The sequence below is a fragment of the Protomyctophum parallelum genome (assembly GCF_964188405.1).
Source record: "Protomyctophum parallelum genome assembly, chromosome: 17".
NCBI classification, from domain to species: domain Eukaryota; kingdom Metazoa; phylum Chordata; class Actinopteri; order Myctophiformes; family Myctophidae; genus Protomyctophum; species Protomyctophum parallelum.
Window position 1 is genome coordinate 36,929,621 of NC_139719.1, and position 22,076 is coordinate 36,951,696.

A 22,076-nucleotide genomic window follows, 5' to 3' on the forward strand; every position below is an offset into this window, starting at 1 on the left:
ATAGGCAATATATTCTTCACAGATTCTTCTGGTTTTCATAGCCTTAGTGTTTGTACAATGTTTTATCCTGTTGAACCTACTAATACATTGATCAGTGGCTTTATCACTCAATAAAGGGCATATATTACCAATATAGAAATCATGAGGACTCAACTTGGAATAATACAGTTTCTACCTTTAGGAACAGACATCAATAGCCTTCATTAAAAAAAAACTTTATTCAAAAAGTATGAGCATGGCATCATTATGCAAGTTTCACAAAAAGAAAAGAAAATACAACTCTTTTATATTTTCTCCCACAACTCCCTCTTTTATATTTTCTCCCACAACTCCCTTCCCAATCCTCCCCCATCCACCGACCATATTTCCCCGCGAGGCCAGGCATACAAACAACATACAGGTATTAATTAACAACTCAATTTAACTAATTATTTAACTCTGTTACACTATCACCATCTGGTATAGCATCACATACAATGGAGTATTCTTTAGGTGAAACAGGGAAAGTCTGTTTATTGATAAGTGTTTATATGGTGGCCTCACCCCTCACCTCATTTGTCTGCATGAGATCAGAAAGGGGTAAGTGGTAAACTGTGGTGTGGAGATAACGGTCAACCGTCACAGGCTAATGAGCACGCACAGTAGAGGTCGGGTGCCCCCTAGCGGGCAGTTGATACCTCAGAGGTGAGAGACGGTCTCAGCCTACTACCGGCTCCATATGCTTCCAAAACAACAAGGCGCAACACAAAGCAATGGGAACTTAGCTACGCGGGTCATTGAGAGCGTTGTCAGACACGCCAGCAAGCGGGTTTGAGTGAAACGACCGATCCCTTTATTTCCCCGTGGGTGCTTTGGAAGCGCGTCATCTCTCCGGAGCAGCAGCGATGGACCCGACAGACACAGCCCCAGATTCGTGGGACCTGGAGGTGGATGCCGAGGCCCCGGCTGCTGCCGTCGCCGCCTCCGCGGGACTCGACAGCGCCTTCGCTGAGCTCAACGTCAACGCGAAGCCGTTCGTCCCCAATGTTAACGCCGCGGTGTTCATACCGAGCTTCATCCAGAGCGGTACCGAGGAAAGGCCGCTGCCAGGCGGTAGGTGTTCGTGCTCAGCTGGAATAATAACATGCATATTAGCCAAGAGACAGCTGGAACTTAGCTGAACTCGCTAGCCTGCTAATCCCAGCTAGCCGTGCTGCTGGTCCAATCAGTGCCAACAATCATAGCTTGCCACGCAGTGGGAAGTCATCAACAAGTCAAATCATGTGTTTGTTTTGTATGCAAATACATAAGATCACGCGCTATTGCTAATTCCCCAGGCAGTAATTACATTCCCATAGAAGCATTGTTTTATGGCTTTCTAATTTTCTCGAAATTCCGCGAGTTTGAAATGTTATTTTCTTTCCTCTTTGAAAGGTGTTTCCGATCCAGTTGCTAACATGGAGGTGTCAGAAACAGTCGGTATGCATCATTATTTGTACAATATTAAATAGTCTGTTAGGTATCAACATAGTGAACCCTCACCAGACAGTCACCTGCCAAGAGTGTTGTTGAAACCTAAAGCCCCCCAAAAACCTTCATGCACATTATGAGAGCGATGCTCTTCACGTTTGAGCTGTACTTGTTATATCTTTAGTCAGCGTCATGTCTTCCTCGTATGCAAGCTTGGTCCACATGGACGCTACCGAGCCAAATTTGGAGTCCTTGGCAAGCCCATGTGTATTAGCCTACTGAACCTATATGGTGTGATGCAATATCACTTGTCTACTATGCCTAAAATAGATGTCCCCATTTGGCGCAGATGGTGAAAGATATCAATGGCTACAACAGGTCCTCAGCACCACCACTCCAAGGCTTGGGCCTACTAACACTTGTCAGAGCATTTTGTGGTGTCTGCAGCATATTGTTAAAGGGAAATACTGCCATGTCACCACTGGCTGGTCAGATCCTATATAATGCTGATGTCAGGTGTTTACATTTGGTCAAGAGACAGAACACAGTGCACCTTTTACTCGGGTTACACAGGTCCGCAACTGTAGCCAGAAAGACAGAAACAGAAAATTGACATTGGTGAGTACCATAGGAAGAGATGGTGAGATGTAAATGTGAAAAAGGATAGTTGGACAATTGGAGAAGCAATGTAAAACAATGAAGTCAACCTCTTTACTGCCATTCGACCAGGGCCAGTGGGAATAGCTTTTGTTACAATGTCATGGTGCAGAATAACTGTTAGGCAAATAGACAATAGTATTGCATACCACACAATACATAGTTCAAAATTCAACAGACAACTCTTGCTGATAGAGTGCCAAAAGAGAAAATATTGTAAATGAAGCCTTGAATAATGAATACATTATTATATAAATAAAGAGTTGTTACTTAGAACATTAAAACATCAGCATGTTAGAGTTTGTTTAAATCTGTATTCTGTAAGTCACTGATTTGCCATGTGATTCTCTTAGTCTTTGTCATAAAGTCAGTGTGAATGTGTCTCACTTGTCATTACGGTAGTTATATTTATTGTATGCAGGTTGAGAAGGGTTTCTATTTGACCACTGTACTGTGTCAGACTCAGGGGGCAAATGAATCAATCATACACAACAGATTTCAGTGTCTGATTATGGTTGTTTAACCTCAATATAAAGTTGCCAATATTAGTGTTACGATCTTTTTACTGCTGATGTTCAACTGCCGACCTACAAGGAAACATAATTCTATAGTAATTATTTAATAATGGCACATAAATAAGTCAAAAAGCCATCCCCACCAATTAAGGACCAACTTTAAATATATTATTCACAATGTTGTCTACAGCCTGGTATTGCTTACAACCTCACGATCGATACGTATCACAATAGAAACCACGATACGAATACGATATGTATCGTGATACGTGTTGATTTAGAATAATGTTTCTAATGTTTTGACAAGTTTAAAGTTTCCAAATCAATCTGAAAAACTTAGATGACAACATTTAAACAAAAAGCAAGGAAATAAATACAAATACATTATGTATGATGGATAAATGCAAAAGATTTAACCCATTTAATCCTAATATATCGCAACGTTTTATTTATTATTTTTTTACGCCGCGTCACACACTGCATTTCCTGGCATATCGTACGGTAGCCTCTGTATCGATATGATTATCGTCAAGGAATACCATACGATTATTTCCATATAAATTAATTGAACCCACCCCTTGTCTTTATAGTTGTAGTGTGGACTCTGCCTTCCACCAAACTGTATTCATTGTTGGCTGTAGTTAAGTCAGGGCAAAGGCCGGGGTTGAGCACATGGCAAACAAACACACTCAGTCAAATAATTTCAGCCCCAGTGGAGAACGGAGGAACGGAGGCAGACATGACTACAGAGGAGGAGACGTGGGAGCAGAAGGAGGAGCCAGGAGGCGGAGGTGGAGGCGGAGGAGTAGGTGAGGACACCCCAGAGGCAGGGAGTCCCTCCAGAGAGGTTGGCCAGAGGGCGGCAGATGAGCAGATGTTGGAAGACGAAGAGGAGGATTTGCCCGTGCTCAAAGTGGTGCCCGTGCCCCCGCCGGATGCCCCCAGGAAAGAGCACGTCAACGTTGTGTTCATCGGTCACGTTGGTATGTCTCTGGGAATCCCTCTTAAGGAGATTGTATCAAGTTGTTGTATCTTAATATAAAGGATATAGTCTTTAAAAAAAATGCATGTCCTGTCTGTGGCACTATATGCGTGTCCGCCTGTCCGGTACAATATTGCTGGTTATGTGTCAATTGTATAATGTTACTTTGTTACTGCACATCTGCACCGCATGCCAACACAGATGTCTTGTACTGCAACTTCATCCATGGTCAACAAAGAGTGCTTGATTGCAATTATGTCTTTCAGATGCTGGCAAGTCAACCATTGGAGGACAGATCATGTGAGTGTTGATATGCTGATCTTTAATTTATTTAATTTCCATTATAATAAATATAATTTATTTGGAACTGCAGTGAATGTTTGGGCAGTCTTCAGTCTTCTTTAATCACACGTCTAGACTTGATTTTTGGCGTCGGGCAACCAGTAGTCCAAAGTATAGGACTTTGACGCTAAACATGGTAATCAAATACATAAAAATAGTCATCAAGAATCAAAAGTAAGCTAAGAATCTAACATCCGTCTAACAGTGGAATATCTATATAATGAAACTATCCGTATACACTACACTTATTTATTTATTTGACAGGGACAAAGCTCATTGATCAACATGTCAGTTTTCACATCAATGTAAATGGGCCAGAGTTAGCCGAAGCTAAATTTCATCTGTAGTCCCTGTACAGTGGAATATCTATATAATGAAACTATGCGTATACACTGTGACTATAGGGTGCTATGTCTACATAAAATGCTATCTAAATTACATAAGTTGAGCCTTTGCATACATGGTCGTCGAGGCTAGGGCAAGTGCTACGGGCTAAGATGGAGTCTGAAGAGGTGGGTTTTCAGACTATGGCGGAAGATTGGGAGTGAGTCTGCAGTTCTGATTGCAATGGGAAGTGCATTCCATAGTTTTGGAGACAGAACAAGGGAGAAGAGTTTGGGACGTGTGGAGCGTTGTCGCTGCGTTTTGAGTGAATGTACTTCCAGCTTCCCTGCGTTTGTAGGGTCCAATCAGACTTGCAAGATATGGAGGTGCCATACCTTTGGTTGCTTTGAAGACCAGCATCAGAGTTTTGTACTCTGTGCGGGCAGCAACAGGGAGCAAATGGAGGGAGCGGAGAAAGGGGAAGACATGTGAGAATGTTGGCTGGTTGAAGACCAGGCGAGCTGCGGCTACGCGAGACTAGGACCACAATGGTTATTCATAGTTGCCTGAAAGAAATACACAGACTGATGTCCTGAACTGATGATAATGACGTCATAGCGGACCCTGAGTAGACATCCCACCACCCAGGAAGTCTACACTGCATTGTAATTGTATGTCTACATGGACCTGTCCGATTACATCTTCACCAAGATTCCCATATGATATACATTATATTATGGGATATTGCAACCACATGTATAAATAATATATTGGTTATTGCAATAACTAACGCATGCAGTGGAAAAACAGACCCGTCATATCAATAACGTCATTATGGGGACGGGTGATGCTATTTCTATGAATTGTGTCGGTGTTGCAGAAGTGGGGATATTGTACTGTTGTGTGGCAAATGGATATGTGACCAAATTGACCAAATTGCGATTAACAAAATAACGCAACCCCCATATGTCATGCCCTCATCACATCCCCTTCTCTACTGTTTTTGTCCTTTTCATATGTTGTTTTGGGTTTTGATTTGTAGGTACTTGACTGGCATGGTGGAGAAGAGAACCCTAGAGAAATATGAAAGAGAAGCGAAAGAGAAGAACAGAGAGACATGGTGAGTTAGGCTTGTGTTTTCACCAGGATTTCTGTGTGTTTGGAATTGCTTACCATTATGGCATTCCTTTTAATGGAATTCCTTTGACAGCATTCTTTTTTATGAGCATCCTGTCATAGCATTCCTCAAATTCTTATTTTTTCTTTATGCTGGTAATCAAATGATTCGAATCAATAGTTCACATCAAGCAATAAGCAACAGGAAGGAATGTATTACTTCATTCAAAATCTGGTGAGGAAATCCCCTCAAATCTATGGGTGCCTGAATAGGCAGAAAATGTATTACCAAATAGTGTATGCAATTAATGCATCCAAAAGAGCTGAATAAATGCTTTATGGACACATAATAGTGATTATTATTTAAGTTAAGTTTTGCCATAACCATTTATTTTGCCATAAATCAGGTAGCTTTAAGGTACGGCCATGACAGCAATGGTAGGAAAAAATCTATATAATATTAATCATATTCGGATATTAGGTATTCGGTTTCGGCCAACTGTTTCCTATATTCTGTATTCGGTTTCGGCCAAGAATTTCCCTTTCGGTGCATCCCTAGTTCCATCTCATTTGTTGTTGGATGTATTTATTATTCACTGTGTTCTTCACAAATGTATTAAATCTGGTTTGATATCACAAGCTTGGGTAATACAAAATATTATTTGTATATCCTCAGGAGTCAATTGGGTCATCACAGCAGTATGGGAAAATGTAACCGACAATGAAAATCCAGTACAAACAGACTTTTCAAAATTTCATTCTAGCCCATAGACCTTTTTTTAAACGCCTTGATTGTGCAGGGATTTTTCAAAATAATGGCACTATAGTGCCAAGCAGATTTGGCAGATTTGACTCTGAAATGCCCCGCCTTCCATTTCTCCCCAAAACTGGGAGGCATAAACTTCCGTTACTACCTTGTGCTGTACTGCTGTCACATCTAAAGTCTCTAGAAGTGTTTATATTCCAAACAAGATGCTAGGAGAAGTCAGAAATGAAGACAGAACATTGCCGTTTTGATCAAAACCATGGAGAACGAAGAGACAGTTTAGTCGGTCCATAAACAAGGAAGTGAACGGCAGTGTGCATGCGCAAAACATGTCTAGGGTCGCTGAAGAAGGCATGGCCAAATGTTTTTATTTTTATTTCAGCGATCCCGTTTGATATCATTAACCCATTTAGATCTGAGGCCGATTAAAAAGGCAGTTGATAAACCAAGAAGCCAACCCACTGTGTGTCACCTACAATTCGGTCTTAAGAGGGATTTGTAAGAGGGTCAAATTACTTTGAACGTTTCTTAGACGGTTGTTTTTTTAAGGTTGACCAATTAACTTTTTATATTTGTGCAGTTGCCTTGACAACAGAAATATGTGTTAATGATACACCTACAATTTCTACAAAGTATGTAGCCACGTAGACACACAAAATAAGTGGTCCCATATTTTGTAACAGAAAGTTGGCTTCTTAACATTGCTGGCAATAGTATGGAAAAATGAGTGTTACTTCACAGCCTTCACAGCCTTATGTTCTACAGGGAACAAAGAGGATTAAGTAAGTAGTTAAGTAAGCACCCTCAGACTTGGAACTCCAGGTGAACAGTGAACACAGTGAACTGCAGTAGATTATAACAATAGCAGTGATCCTGGACTGCACTAACACAGAGTAAATAGGGTGGTTGAGTGGAGCGATAACAACGCTCTCTTCATTAATGCAAAAAAACAAAACAAGGCCCTATATAAATTTACAATTTACTGACAAAACACTACTGTCTGGCCTTGACAGCCCATACATCCAAACAGAAAAGTCCTATCTGATTACATTAAACAACGTTAAACTAACTTTGCCACTCAATCTGCCACTAAATTTGACACTTACTTTATGCATGCACATACCCTCTATTCATGGTGAACAAATCAATTGGACCTTAATTTAGGAGCAAGCAGTGACTGTATGGATGTTCAGTAAGCCAACATGGCTGTGTCTACTCCACAGGTACCTGTCATGGGCCCTGGACACCAACCAGGAGGAGCGAGACAAGGGGAAGACGGTGGAAGTCGGCAGAGCCTACTTTGAGACTGAGAAAAAGCATTTCACCATCCTGGATGCCCCGGGACACAAGAGCTTTGTGCCTAACATGATTGGTGGAGCATCTCAAGCAGACCTGGCTGTCCTGGTGAGACACGCAGACACTCAATTGTAGGATCACATATCTGCCATAAGTTTCATATGTTTCACCATAAATAAATAGAAATGATGTATAACATTTAAGCGTTAAGCCAGGTAAAACGTGTAGATTTAGCCTAGAGAAAAATACGGAAAATTATGTTTTATATTTCTTAATCTAGTTGATTGACATGAAGACAATTGGATGATAACAATAGAGTGCAAACCTTTAGTGAAAATATTACCTTTACCTCCTTATCTATACCGTAATTAAATGTGAATTATTTGATTATACACAGTTAATCATGTAGACACACACACACACACACCTCAAAGCACATTTCACATTGTATGCATTTGACAAATTAATGGCTTTTGTGGGTTAAAGAATGGATTAATTACTGCACTTTTTCTATCTGCACTTCTGTGTTTCCATTTCATTCCTTTTATTTCCTGATAATTCCCGTAAAGTCCTATTGAAAGTTTCTGCCTTTAATATTCCCGGAACCCTTGTGACAGTCAGCCATTCAACACACTTTGCTGAATGTCCTGTCCTTTTGTGTAGGGAACAACACAAAAGAGAACACTGTAACCGCAGCCTACAGCTGACATGTACTGCATGTCTGTTTTTAACACTTAAGTTATCCTGTTTCACCGAAAACGGCACCAAACTACACACACGTAATTACAAAAACAGAAACTCTAAATAGCACAATAAAATCATACTACAGAAGATGATAATGCCACAGTGTCCTAGTGTCGGAAAATAATCCATGATCGATCTGTGAAAAAATGTTAGAAAAACGGAGGCGATCGTATTGCGCTGCGTCATCCCATAGGATTCCACTATGTGGGGGTTTTCCGCTGCCCCCCACAGGCAGGGACACAGGGACACACGTTTTTATTTTTTCGGTCACGTGATCCACATGTGTGACGTGTCAAAAAGAACCCGCGGAAAACGTATGACGTCTCATAAGCTAGGTTATCAAAAGCGCCCTCCAGTCTCAATAAAGCAACTCGGGCTTCTCGTGTTTAGCAGGGAAAGACTCAATCAATAATCTCGGGAAACTCAGGTTTAGCAGTAAGTGTTAACACTGATGATAAAACGGGCGGCTCAAAGCATTTCATTCGTTGACAGGTGTAGTATATGATCATATACCATGGCTGTGAAGTCTGTATAGTTCTATGCCACTTTGCGGCTCTGAAAGAAAAAATACTAACAAATAGGGTTGGCTATAAATTATACAAACATTAAAAGGTAATAACAAATGTTCTGTCAACAAAACCAAATATATTGGAAGAACATACCACAGCCTGGCATGAATGATAACATATGATAAATATATGACCTGTCTTTTCTTGGTTCTTGTCAGGTGATCTCAGCCAGAAAGGGGGAATTTGAGACGGGCTTTGAGAAAGGTGGCCAGACCCGGGAGCACGCCATGCTGGCCAAGACAGCTGGTGTCAAACATCTCATTGTCCTGGTCAACAAGATGGATGACCCCACTGTCAACTGGAGCCTGGAAAGGTGAACACCGCACACTTGACCGATAGCTTACATTGTTCAAATTACAGATTAATTACAGTTGACACAGACTCAATTCCATGAAGATATTTGCAAGAGACCAATTGCTAAAGTAGTTACACTGAACAGATGCCCAGGCGTGATGTGGCGTCACTATTTTGGGCTTGTTATTATACATGAAAATCTTAAATTGTGCAGTGAAATTATCTATGTCGCAATGTGGCGTGTTCTGAGCTTGTAGTACATGAAAATAAGGAGAAGAAGCCAGCACTCTAAAGAAGCGTTCCTGGTGGTCACAAAAGTTTAAAACAAGTCACACTTTATCTATACAACACATTTCATACAAAAACGTCAGCAAATACTGCACAAGAAATTCGTAGAACAATACACATTCATGTACTGTACAATTTTTTTAGAAATGTTTATATAATAATAATAATTATTATTATCATGCAGCTCAAACGCGCTTTACAGAGCAATGACGAAAAAAAGAAAAGCAAGGCATAAAACAACATTAAAATAATAGCAATAATGCAGGACATGAATAACAACAAAAAATGTAAAAGCAAGATTGTAGAAGTAGGTCTTGAACTGTGCTTTAAAAATGTCTACAGAGATGGAGATTGGGGACAACAGGCTCAGGTAAAAATGTAAGATTAAAACAGCTTTTCATCTCCACCCACAGATACGAGGAGTGTAAAGAAAAACTAGTGCCGTTTCTTAAAAAAGTGGGTTTCAACCCCAAAAAGGACATCTACTTCATGCCTTGTTCTGGACTCACAGGGTCCAACCTCAAAGACCCTGTAACAGAATGCCCCTGGTACACGTAAGTAACAAGCTGTGGAAAATTGTATGACACAGTGTCGTCTGTATTACTCACTAGTAGTGATAGCCATGCATGGAGCTTCATGCAGAGTCCCATGTTTGGAGATATGCCCGTTTTGGCAGCTTATCAGACAGAAAGGTTCAGCAGAAAACAGTTAATAAAACCAAACCAGTTAACAACAAAACACAATGTTTGACTTGAAATTGACCAAAGAGTACCTCAATTACATCTACTGTATATTACTGGTCTTCCTCGTTATCTTCAACTTCAACTATTCTCTTATTGAAGAATGCCAGTCAATAAAATAATTTCAAGGTATAGTATTGTTCTGTTGTAGATGGTTAAAACTTCTTTGTGTGTCATTTTAAATTAATTTGTTATGTAAATTGTTTAGTCGAATAAAAAGTGCTGAAAGTGAAAATAAGATTTCTCTCCTGAATCAAGCAGTTGTACTGTACTCTGTTAGCTCAGTGGTAAAAATGTAGTTATTTACAGAAAGTTGAACTTGGGCTGGAACTTCAACAGTTGGATCATTTTCTTGCATACTGCCAGTGTTAACTGTACTATTTATCTCTCTTTCAGGGGCTTGCCCTTCATCGCCCACCTGGACAGTTTGCCAAACTTAAATAGATCCAATGATGGCCCAATCCGACTACCTATTGTAGACAAATACAAGGTAAGCACAAGAGGTTCTGGTGAAAGGGTCTTGGAGACTGTTGAAAAAAGTCAGTTTTTTCAGAAAGGAATATAAACTTTTGAGGTCAAAGTCGGAAGAAAAACGGAAGAACAACAATAATATGCAGTTCTTCGTGGTTTGGTGTCTGTGTGCAAGCCACCAGGCAGAATCATGTGTTTGCCATTTCTTATCCTCCAACCTCCCCTGTCAGGAGTTAATACAGTTTGTTTAATTCATACAGTTCATTCATTGCTCTGCCTGCAACCACAGTGTTGTGACTATAGAGTATATAAAATATCTCTATGGTTGTGATTAGCATTGATTACTCTTGGTTGAGGAGATGCTGATCATGTTCAAGCCTGTTAGGATTTCCTCGATCAATGATCGATCGCATAAAGATTTTAAGGTAAACAAAATATCCAAATAATACCTTGGTATCTGGACTTGGTATTAATTCTACTGTGACTATGCTTGAGTTAACAGGCTGCCAAGGTCACTCATTCAGTACAGTGGATTAGGCCAACCTGCTCCACAGTGCAGCAGGTTGGCATGGTGATGTAGGAATGTTATGGTGATCTACTGGGCACGATGTTGCTTGTTACCACATAAGTGGCATCATTTTAGTGTACGTGTTTTACATACAGTATGTTACTATATCATACTGTAAGAGACTTCAGAGTCATTGTAAAGTGAATTTCTAAGGGACTTTGACACTTTGCATTGACTCATTCAAAGTGGATTATCTGAAATGTATATCCACTATCCAGTGTACTGTATATAGACAGACATAAATATGAGATGGCTTTGATTCTTCATTGACGTGTGTGCGTGTGTGTGTGCGTGCCTAGGACATGGGTACAGTTGTGTTGGGGAAACTGGAGTCAGGAATCATCAGCAAAGCCCAGACGCTGATGATGATGCCAAACAGGGTAAGATTTCTGTAAACCACTAGCACTATAGCTCATATAAGGACTGTAAATGTATGGCTAAAATGATAGTTAGTAAGTCTTAACAAAATTACTTTCTCTCACGCTTTGCGCCTGGTATGTTAATTTAGTTTTTTAATCCTACCTTTTTGTGGTAACCACAGAAATACCTTTTTGAGTAGTGCAGCCACTCCAATGCACAGCAATGTGTGTCACTGGCTGCTGGCTGGCTGGCTGGCTGGCTGGCTGGGTTTGTCTCTGTCCATCCGAGAACGGAAGCATTATAGCGTTTGTTGACCACCAAGTGTCACTGTTGCGCAGCCACACAGACAGACAGACAGACAGACAGACAGACAGACAGACAGACAGACAGACACACACACAAACACACGCGCGCCAGGGAGGAGGGCTTGTATAGTACTACAGCACCACTTCAGACAGGTCTGACTTTTAAAACACTGAGTAGTGTAATTAGCTGTGAGTGACTTATGTTACTATTACTGTATAAGCCACTCTGTCGGCCCAAAATGCGGTGGTCGAGAAGACATCTAGAGATAGAAGCTGTGTTGTCTCTCTAATCATCATTATGTGTCTTCTAGCACACGGTGGAGGTGCTGAGCATCCTGAGTGACGACGTGGAGACGGATGATGCTACTCCCGGGGAGAACCTGAAGCTGAGGCTGAAGGGCATCGAGGAGGAGGAGATCCTGCCCGGCTTCCTCCTCTGTAGCATCGAGGACCTCTGTCACACTGGACGCACCTTTGACGCACAGGTGCTCCATGATTTCACCACTTAAAGGAATATACTGTAAAACATGTACAATACAATCTAAGGAGTTTAGGGGAAATGAGAGACAACTTTGAAGCCATAATCACTCAAAGGCCATGGCTAAAGTTTAGATGTCACATGAACAAAACATTATACAGTACCATTCAGTGTTGCTATACACCAGCTTATTAACCGTTACCCGATTTTGGGAGGACAGAAGATCCTAGCTTATGAGTTGTTTTTGTCACTTTCAGTGCTCAGGCCAATCTGTCAGTGCTGTTGACGATCATATGGCAGCAGTATAGTGGCTTAGTTCTGAAACCAAAGCCTAACACAAACAATAACTATGAAGGCCTCCTCTTGAAACAATTTGTAGTTTAAGCATTTAGCAGACACTCTTATCCAGAACAACTTACCGTACAAGTGCGAAATCAGAGTAAACATAAACCCTTGTCAACAAACTGGAGAATGAAACCGGTCAAATGCCTGGTATCACTATTACAGTGGTGTTCTGTCAATTACCATGGAGGGTTTTATTTCAGCAATTTTGATGGAATGAAAAGCTGATCACATGATCAGACACCACTGTACTGTATGTTATATGACCTGCACTGTTCATATTCACTTCATTCACTAACATTCTCCTTTTGATTTCAGATTGTCATCATTGAACACAAATCGATCATATGCCCCGGTTACCATGCAATCCTCCATATTCACACTTGCATTGAAGAAGTACAAATCATGGTAAGTAATTATAACGTTTTCTAATATTTTTGTAACTGCAACTTTCTAATAGTTATGTATGATATGGTTATGTCATGGCTATGGAAACGCAACAACCAATGTCTTATTCTCTTACCCTCCTTACACAAACTGTGGATTATAGTACCGTAATTTCCGGACTATAAGCCGCGGCTTTTTACCCATGATTTGAACCCTGCGGCTTATACAACGGTGCGGCTAATCTATGGATTTTTACAGCTAACGCAGAGCCATCTCAGGCTCTGAGCTAACGTAGCTGCGTCTTATAGTCCGGTGCGGCTTATAGTCCAGTGCGGCTTGTATATTGGATTTTCCCTAAATTTGGCTGGTGCGGCTTATATTCAGGTGCGGCTTATAGTCCGGAAATTACGTTATTTAAAATTAATTAAATAAAGTCAAATCTATGGTTATCATATTGTTGTTGGCCACAATAAGTAAATCATTATCTCCACCAGGCTGGAGGTTATGTTTTTGTCTCCGTCCGTTTGTGCTAGAAAGGCACACCTTTCTAGTTATGTAAGGTCATTATTGGCTCAGAAATTCCATGTTGTTGCATCCCTACTACAAAATACTTTACACTCGTCTTCAACTCTCTTCCATTCCCCACTCACAACCAACTCCCAGGCCTTAATCTGTCTCGTGGATAAGAAGACGGGGGAGAAGAGTAAGACACGGCCCAGGTTTGTGAAGCAGGACCAGGTGGTTATCGCCCGGCTGCAAGCAGCAGGAACCATCTGTATGGAGACCTTTAAAGACTTTCCTCAGATGGGACGTTTCACACTCAGAGATGAAGGTTTGTGTGTGTGTGTGTGTGTAAAGTGTTTGACTCTATACTGTAGGCTTGTGTCTGGGCATGTCACTATCAACATATTTTGTGGAGTTTTTGAGTTTTCTTATTTGTCAAATTACAGTTACAGTGTATTAATTTCGTCTTCGTCCCTTCCAGGCAAAACCATCGCTATTGGCAAAGTGCTGAAGCTGGTGCCAGAGAAGGACTAAATGCACTAGCAGTAGTATGCATGGAGATCTTCCACTGGTTATAAAGAGGGCATGTTGCTAGAAGAATCTATGTGAAACAGCCACTATGCTAATGGAAAGCAGAGGAAATGGAGAATGAATGAATGAGTGCAATGTTGAAGTTAAAGACTGAATCAGTTTTTGTGATCAACTACATGAAGCGACAAGATCCAGTGAACCAGCTTTCTCATATTGAGAGCTTAGCTATGCCACTAATGTAGCTATATTATAACCCCCCTCCCGACCTGGCTGATGTCACTGTTGCCTCGCAGCACCATTTTGTGGAATGGACATTGATGCATTGAAATGCATTGGGAAATGTAACAACACTGCTCTTGTGTCATGTTGTTATAAAGACCAGACTTGGCCTGTGATTATCATTTGCTAAAAGGAAAACAACAACTCCATATTGAGAATTAAATGGATGTTTTGTTTTGGGGATTATGGATTGTTGTACCAAATTCTTTGGTCTCTGTTGGATGTGATTCCAGTGGTTTATTTGATTTCAGATCACATCCTCTGTTACAAAAAAAAAGTGGGAACACAAACGCACAGACATCTGTTACATTATTAAAGATGAAATAAACTTACAGAAAAGCAAGTGTCTTTTTTTTTTAAAGTAGGATTTTATTAGGATGATGTGACTTCCTTGTTAATGGTCATCAATCATTATACTAATAAGGTTTTGAAGGTTGAACTGTGTGATGTGGTACACTGTACAGGAATGTACAGTGAACATACTGTAGGTGACAGCATTTCTTAATATACTGAGCATAGGTGACAGAGCATGTCTTAAATCTTAATATTAAATTCAAAGGACCATTATTGGCATGAGAAATGTTTATATTGCAATTTGCAAGAGTCAAAATATAGGCTAATTGACAATGGGGAGAGTAGTTGGAGGGGATAGCATTATATAAACGGCTTCATATTGTCATATAGCCCCTGACCCAGGGGGTTCCGAGAGGGGCTAATTGTCATATTGCGTCGTTGTATACATGTTATATGATATCTTATGTCTTTTGCAGTCACTTTGGGACAAATCACTTAAATTGTCTTTATTCAAAAAGGTTAAGGGGTTGAGTCAAAACTCAAAAGGTAAACTTAAGTCTTCTCATCTGGGGGGGCTGTGGCTTTCAGCCTAAGGTTACACAACAGGGTTTTTGTTGTCCTGCTTTCCCCCACAGACAACAGTGTTGGAGCTGCATTGAGACTAGTGACAGTCAGTCAGTATCCAACGCGTTTAGTCTGATCTAGAGTAGTAGTCGGAGTAGAAGGTGGCGGTGATGCGCCAACAAGCTGGATGCCAACAACGGAAGTAAAACAAGACGAAAACTAGAAGAAGACGTGTATCACGCCCGGCTAGTGCGCATGCGTTCCTCCTCGCCTACTACACGTGAAACAGACAGTATGGCGAATAAAACACTAAAAACAGAGGACCTCGCTTTGGACAGAGCACAGGTAATAATATTAAACGAGCACTATTACATTTACAGCAGAAAGAGTACCCGTGTAATAGTAAATATTTGATGACAGTCGTTACTAGATTGCGACAGAATGATGTTAGTATGCACTCTGTCTGCGGTGCCTAATGTTAGCTGTACTAGCCGATTAGCTTGCCGACAATGCCGCGCTGTTGCCACGAAGCAGCTCTAGTCTGTACTGACAGTGACACAGACCGTGAGAGTCAGTGGTTTGCAGTCGTTTAATTGTGTGTAAATTAGTTGTTGGGTGGTGTTTGTCTTGTATAACTATACAACTCATGTGGTTTTCCAGGTCAAAAGGGCCGTCCAGGCTCTGCAGGCTTTCTTGAAATCCAAGTCCACCCCGCTCCTGGCCGACACTCACCATGTGTGCCTTCTCTTCACGTTGTGGAAGATCCCCAAAAAGGCACAGAACATCCGCATGTGAGTTGATAGACATCCCAAATACCTCCGAAATGCATTCAGGTGTCCGAAAAGGGGCTATTGAGAATGACAGGCAGTCCATACTCATACTGTCTCCGACCACCGAACTTTTCGTCGGAAAGATCAGACTTGAATTTTTTTATCCGAAGTAGAGTTCGGCGAGTCACAACATATGGGAGTGCAGCTTTCAGAACAAAAATTCGGAGGAATGCGTTTCATAAGTTGCGAGTGACGTCATGTTGTAGTTGTACCGGAGCTTTCCGACGAAAAGTTCGATGGTCGGAGACAGTATGGACTGCCCGAGTGCCCGTGTTGTATTCATACCCAGGGGGGCAGTCAGCCAGATATTTCGTGAAGCCTCATTTGAAATCGGTAGTTCATATAATGGCCTGTTGTGGCGCTGGACCGGACCCAAAAAGCCCCATAGCTCCATAGAGGCCCATGTATTTTGGCCCAACTTCACCTAGACTGTATTACCTTAATAAACATGGTCATGAATACTTTCTTCTTCCAGTCACTAGTTTAAAGTCTCATTTCTAATGTCATAATATTCTTTTTGGAAAATTATGGTCCCATTAATTAAAAAAATGACCATAAAGAAAAAAAACCATCGCGTATGTTCTGAGGGGCGTGGCTACCATTACAGTCTATGATCGGGATTCCCCTCCCACTCGAGTCAAAATAAAAACCAACGGAGAAGAAGGGGGGAAGTCCCGCCTCGTTGTCTGGGCAGCCAATGACCAGCTGGTATACAAAACGGAGCCAGCCAATGGCCAGCTGGTACCAAAGATGGCGACTTACATCAGGAATTAGCATATTATTACAGGCTTCATTTTACGTTCATGTTAGACCCGGGGAACGCTTTGTCCATATTTTTTACAGTCTATGATTCATACTCAGGCTGATGATTCCCCAGGGTTTGCCCCGGCTGTAACGCAGTGGTTCTCAAACTTTTCAGGCCGCGACCCCCCCCCCCCCCAATTTGGCAAATATTTCACCAGTTCAGTTATTAATTATAGTATATTTTGTTACTTTAGTTTTTTGTTGACCAACCACTTATTTTATGACCCTTTTCTCTAATTTAATTTCAATGTCATGACATTGTTACTGTAATGATCAATTACAGGGCTAAAAAATACCCTATTTTAAAATTATTTTTTTGAATAATTTGATTTCTAAATGATAAAATAATTACAATGTTTTTACAAATGCATTTTGTGTTGTCGTATACATTTTGGCTACACATTGACAGTACTTTCAAAAGAAAGTGCTATTTTGGTTGCACCACTGCAATCATTTTAATGTTTAGGTACCACTCTGCATCCTTGCATTGTTCCTCATTGCTGTAAAATGTCCTTGTAAGTGAGTTGTCATATAGCACCTCAGCAAACCCATGTCTCTACTGTGAAGTGTTTGATATGGGTAATACATGGGTGCTACAGAAACTCAAAGTATATCCAGATGGTCCTCCTTTCTCAATGGAGCCTGTCTCTAGATCTTTGAGACATTTCGTAAGTGTTTAGTTCAAACGCTCTCCATATCAGTCAAGTTTATTTTCCTCAGAGAGTATCGGGACCTTTACCAACATCGAGTACATGATTAGGGTTAGGGTATCTGTATCGGTACAACTCTACTCTATGAACATCAATTATTTGTAAAAAATAAACTAATGCCAAGTATTTCTCTTGACACCAGCCCCCTGCCTCATGGCCAGCGGACAGACACGGATGAAATATGCCTCTTCACCAGAGATGAACCAAACATGACCTCGGATCAGACCCAGCGTTTCTACAAGAAGCTGCTGGAAGAGAGAGGAGTGAAAAATGTCACAGAGGTACCACTCTGAATCCTTGCATTGTTCCCCATTGCTTTAAAATGTCCTTGTAAGTGAGTTGTTATATAGCACCTCAGCAAACCCATGTCTCTACTGTGAAGTGTTTGATATGGGTAATACATGGGTGCTACAGAAACTCAAAGTATATCCAGATGGTCCTCCTTTCTCAATGGAGCCTGTCTCTAGATCTTTGAGACATTTCGTAAGTGTTGAGTTAAAATCCGTATCAGTCAAGTTTATTTTCATCCAATCTGGCTAAACTGATAATCCCCATAACAAGATGTCGCAATCATGATTGACCTGTATTTATGGAACTGTATATTCTGCCATTTTCCTCTACTGTGGAAATGTATTTCAAATTATTCTAGTAATTTCCTGTCTTTGAAAATTGATTTACACTGAATACAAAATGCACTAAAAAAGTGCTATTTAAAATGTCTTACTGTTCCTTGTCTGCCTTGTGCCAGATCATCCCATTCAAGGTACTAAAGACAGAATACAAGCCACATGAGGCCAAGCGTCGCCTGCTGGGAAACTATGACCTCTTCTTGTCTGATGATCGCATCCGTCGGCTGCTGCCCAGCCATCTGGGAAAGCACTTCTATGAGAAGAAGAAGTAAGATAAGCGTCTGATTCACTTACCCACTTAAACCCTGTATTCTTTCTTAGTAAATCGGACCAGAGTTACAACTGTACTTGGACAATTTTGTTTAGTCTAACAATATCTCATCGGCTAAAGTAGCCAATATACAAGCTCATAGTGCACCACGTTGCAATGCGTTAGCTTGTAGATCTGCTATTGTGTTCCCCCCAGAATAGGCATGCTGGGGTTTAAGTACTGAAATGCGTAGGAGAAATGTCAGTTGTTGACAATAAGAATTTTTTTTTGTTTTTACGGTAGTAATTAAAATAGCTGCTCTCTCTCTTCCACAGGGAGCCTCTGTGTGTTAATCTGCAGAGTAAGCAGCTGTCCAAAGACATGCAGAGTGTCATCCAGGGTTCCTATGTGAAGGTCACCAACAAAGGCAGCTGCTGGTATTAAAGTCATTATGTTACATACTTTATTAAGAACAAAGAAAGGACCTATGGTTGCAGAGACACACTCAAATGTTGAAAAAACACTATCTTGTGGCCAGACAATCAGACCGTCTACTGATAAAATGCATTGGACGCCGGAGAAAACCAGGCAGTGCTAACAAACCTACGCCAATGATTTGAAAATCAATCCTAATACCTTGAGAAAGGACCCCACGTCCCCACCCTAAAATCTTTACATTGGTTCTTCTGTGATGCTGCATTATTATTTTGAGGGCCCTCCTATATTTAGTCTTACACAAACATTAAATTCTCATTGACAATTAATTGAGAATTTACGTCATATGTGGACGAGCTAATTGGCTATTTTTGAGCGGTGCCTCCGCTCCATTACGCAGCTATGTGTGTCCCTCCTACCCTATGTAATGTGTGCGTGTCCCTGTGTCTGTCCGAGCACGGAAAGCTGCAACACGTTAACATTGTCATTTCTCGACCATTTGGACGCGGGAAGGCTCGCTGGAACAGTGCAGGCCCCCTGGTCATGTACCTGGGGGGTCTGGATGTTCCGGGGCGGGGACCCCCACGTGGTAAATGTTTACAGCAGTAATTTTTGTCCTACACAAAGTTAAATTCCCATTCACAATGAATTGATGATGTACGATGACAAGAGCGCCCCTTACTTCACACGGGTGTGAATTTGAACTGTTTACATACAGTTTTAGCTGAGCTAGGATCAGCTATGCCTGATCCATCTTCTGTGACTTGAATCTTTACTGTAAATTATTTGGTATAAATATTTAGAAGCTTAATTGATAATTACGAAATAAGAATGATCTAATATAAAATGGCACCATAGCAAACCCATTCCTGCTTGTTGAGTGTGGGATCTGGGCAACACTGGAGCCAAAAGAGACTTCAAAGTATATCCAGATGGTCCTCCTCTTTCTGTGGAGCCTGTCTCTAGAACTTTGATACAGGAATTTTAAGTGATGTTTTTATTTTGGTTTTGAGATGGGGCTATGCTATTCTGGTGACAATGATATTTTATTTATTCCAGTTATCTTTGAATTCTATAATGGGAACATAAATAATTATTAGTCTGAGCTGTTGTTTGAGTCTTATATTGGCCTGTGTTCACCACTGCTATCCCTAGACTGGCTGTGATGATGTGATGTGACATACATTTCATGTATTCCAAATACACAGCCATAGATCACTCCCATGCCCGCCTGGATAGCAGCCTGATCTTTGCAGCATTTAACTTCGATCTATCTACGATCTATGGCTGTGTACATGAAATGTATGTGTATTATCAGCCGTTCTGCATGCGTTCTGACTTAAATGAAACAATTAAGCAGTTTGAAACTACAAATTTAAATTACCAAATTGATGCAGGAATATGTACAGCCGTATCAAAACTTTTAACAAGTCTTACTGAGACGTGAGCTTCATATCCAGGCCTAATCATAATTTCATAGTAACGATGAGCTCTCTTTTCAGTATGGCCCGTATTGCCCACTCTGGCATGACGTCAGACGAAATAACGGACAACATTGAGGCTGCTGTCAAAACGGTGTTGACCAAACTACGCTCGGTGAGTCCTCAGCCAGTTGCACACCTTTTGGGTACCTGAATTCCCAACATCTTACATTTGGAACTGTACCATTACAGCTCAAATAGTTTTGCAAGATACTGCATCATGGAACTCTGTGTTAATGAGCTCATGTTGCCATTTGTCAGAAAGGACCAGTGGTGAAGATCATCCACATAAAGAGTGAAGCAACAGCAGCCCTACCAATCTACACCTCGGACCTCAGCCACCTAACTCTGCTGGAGGACGCGCAGAGAGGGGCCAAGGCAGAGAAGGGCAAGGTATGTCTGCCAGAAAACGCCACTCAATTCATTGTTCAGTATTGCTGCTGCACAATTCCGTTAACCTTTCCTGCCATTTGATTTTCATCTTTCAGTATGTAACTTTCAATTTTCAGGTCCATGGCTCCTTGCATATATGTAATATGTGCATGCAGTGTAATATGTGTATTCGTTTACTCAGGCAAACATTACATGTATGCCTATTTTTGCCTACTCCTGGCTGTTTGTCAACAGTGTATGTCTTGTGTGAATTACAGAGAGCTGCCAATAAGGAGACACTGGAAACTGCTCCCAAGAACGCAGAAGACGAAGACGAGATTCCACAACTAGTTCCCATAGAATCGCCTAGCAAAAAGCCAAAGATAGAGGTCAGTATAACACGGAATCTTAAAAAGATGCTTTTTAAGATTTGTTTTCATCTAGTTCTTTAAATGAAAGGCTTTTATGACAATTACCAATTCTATATCAAAATGTCAGGTCACACAGCTAAGCACAGCATGGGCGGTTTCATGTCTTGATTGAGGTTCATTGCACAAATTGATTGTTTTGCATTTCTCCCTTTTTATGGTGATAGGCAATGACCCAAAAGTCCAAGAAGTCTCATGGCAAAAAAGCTGGGAAGCCCCAGACTCCAAGTCCAAACCGAAAAAGAAAGATGCCTAAAGCAAAATGAGTCTGTGAAGTGTCTTAAATCATCCCCTTCCCCCTTCACTTACCATGTCAACCTGGACTATAAATACAAATATACCAGAATACACATGCCATGGAATTGTGGTATTTTTGTCTTCCACAAACTGTCTCGTTCTTGTACTAAAATGTTTATATAAAACTTGATGGATCCAAATTAGACTCTTGTCTTTTGTATGACTACATATTGCCAATGATAATATTAAGTTGAGGCAAATGAACATTTATTGGTCTGATGCATCCCAGCTGACATGTATGAAAGAACAGTTTTCTTTTTCTTCAAGAGATGACACCCTGCAAAGACAACCCCAAATACAGTATGTTGTATATTGGTGATGTTTCTGTTTTGAACTACAAAAAATGTGGATGAGGAGAGCAACAAACATTACCCATTCTATAAAGTCTCACATGATGATCAGAGATCTCTACCTACTGCTATGAGGAAATCTAATTTCAATGAAACACCCACTGCTACAATTTTTTTTAGCAAACCATGATTGTTTGGGAAAGTTCCAAAATGTGTCAGCCTGGTTTTAGTCCATTTTGTATTTGTGTGTCTCACTCAGTTTCTGTGGGTGCAGCTACAGACAGCAGTGCCATGGCCAATTGATTGGCAGGTCTAATTGTGTTCTTGTAACTAGGCTCTCACACACAGACTGGCTTCATGATGCAAAGGTTTCTCAGGCATTCTC

General features: G+C 40.9%; 2 protein-coding genes across 2 annotated transcripts; both read left to right on the forward strand.

Moving 5' to 3' along the window:
• The first annotated feature begins 654 nt into the window (after positions 1-654).
• Positions 655-14,644, forward strand: gspt1 (G1 to S phase transition 1). The gene is made up of 14 exons (XM_083787060.1): positions 655-1,092; positions 1,414-1,458; positions 3,329-3,604; positions 3,870-3,903; positions 5,312-5,389; positions 7,375-7,555; positions 8,919-9,073; positions 9,756-9,896; positions 10,479-10,572; positions 11,421-11,501; positions 12,098-12,271; positions 12,925-13,014; positions 13,657-13,825; positions 13,979-14,644. The coding sequence occupies exons 1-14, from the start codon at positions 885-887 to the stop codon at positions 14,029-14,031; spliced, it is 1,779 nt and encodes a 592-aa protein (XP_083643186.1). The 5' UTR covers positions 655-884; the 3' UTR covers positions 14,032-14,644.
• Positions 14,645-15,374: 730 nt separating this feature from the next.
• rsl1d1 (ribosomal L1 domain containing 1) lies at positions 15,375-21,541 on the forward strand. The gene is made up of 9 exons (XM_083786711.1): positions 15,375-15,510; positions 15,826-15,956; positions 17,652-17,790; positions 18,258-18,406; positions 18,724-18,825; positions 20,326-20,419; positions 20,566-20,697; positions 20,955-21,065; positions 21,272-21,541. Exons 1-9 carry the CDS (start codon positions 15,421-15,423, stop codon positions 21,368-21,370), a joined length of 1,047 nt encoding a protein of 348 aa, XP_083642837.1. The 5' UTR covers positions 15,375-15,420; the 3' UTR covers positions 21,371-21,541.
• Positions 21,542-22,076: the final 535 nt, after the last annotated feature.

What these genes read in the sequence shown, in the direction of transcription:
- rsl1d1 (XM_083786711.1), top strand. Translation starts at nt 15,421, where the DNA reads ATGCGTTCCTCCTCGCCTACTACACGTGAAACAGACAGTATGGCGAAT. An exon ending in ACCAACAAAGGCAGCTGCTG is followed by an intron (nt 18,826 to 20,325) that starts GTATTAAAGTCA and finishes CTCTCTTTTCAG; the next exon opens with TATGGCCCGTATTGCCCACT. An exon ending in TGTTGACCAAACTACGCTCG is followed by an intron (nt 20,420 to 20,565) that starts GTGAGTCCTCAG and finishes GCCATTTGTCAG; the next exon opens with AAAGGACCAGTGGTGAAGAT.
- gspt1 (XM_083787060.1), top strand. Translation starts at nt 885, where the DNA reads ATGGACCCGACAGACACAGCCCCAGATTCGTGGGACCTGGAGGTGGAT. An exon ending in AAGCAGACCTGGCTGTCCTG is followed by an intron (nt 7,556 to 8,918) that starts GTGAGACACGCA and finishes GGTTCTTGTCAG; the next exon opens with GTGATCTCAGCCAGAAAGGG. An exon ending in GACGCACCTTTGACGCACAG is followed by an intron (nt 12,272 to 12,924) that starts GTGCTCCATGAT and finishes TTTTGATTTCAG; the next exon opens with ATTGTCATCATTGAACACAA.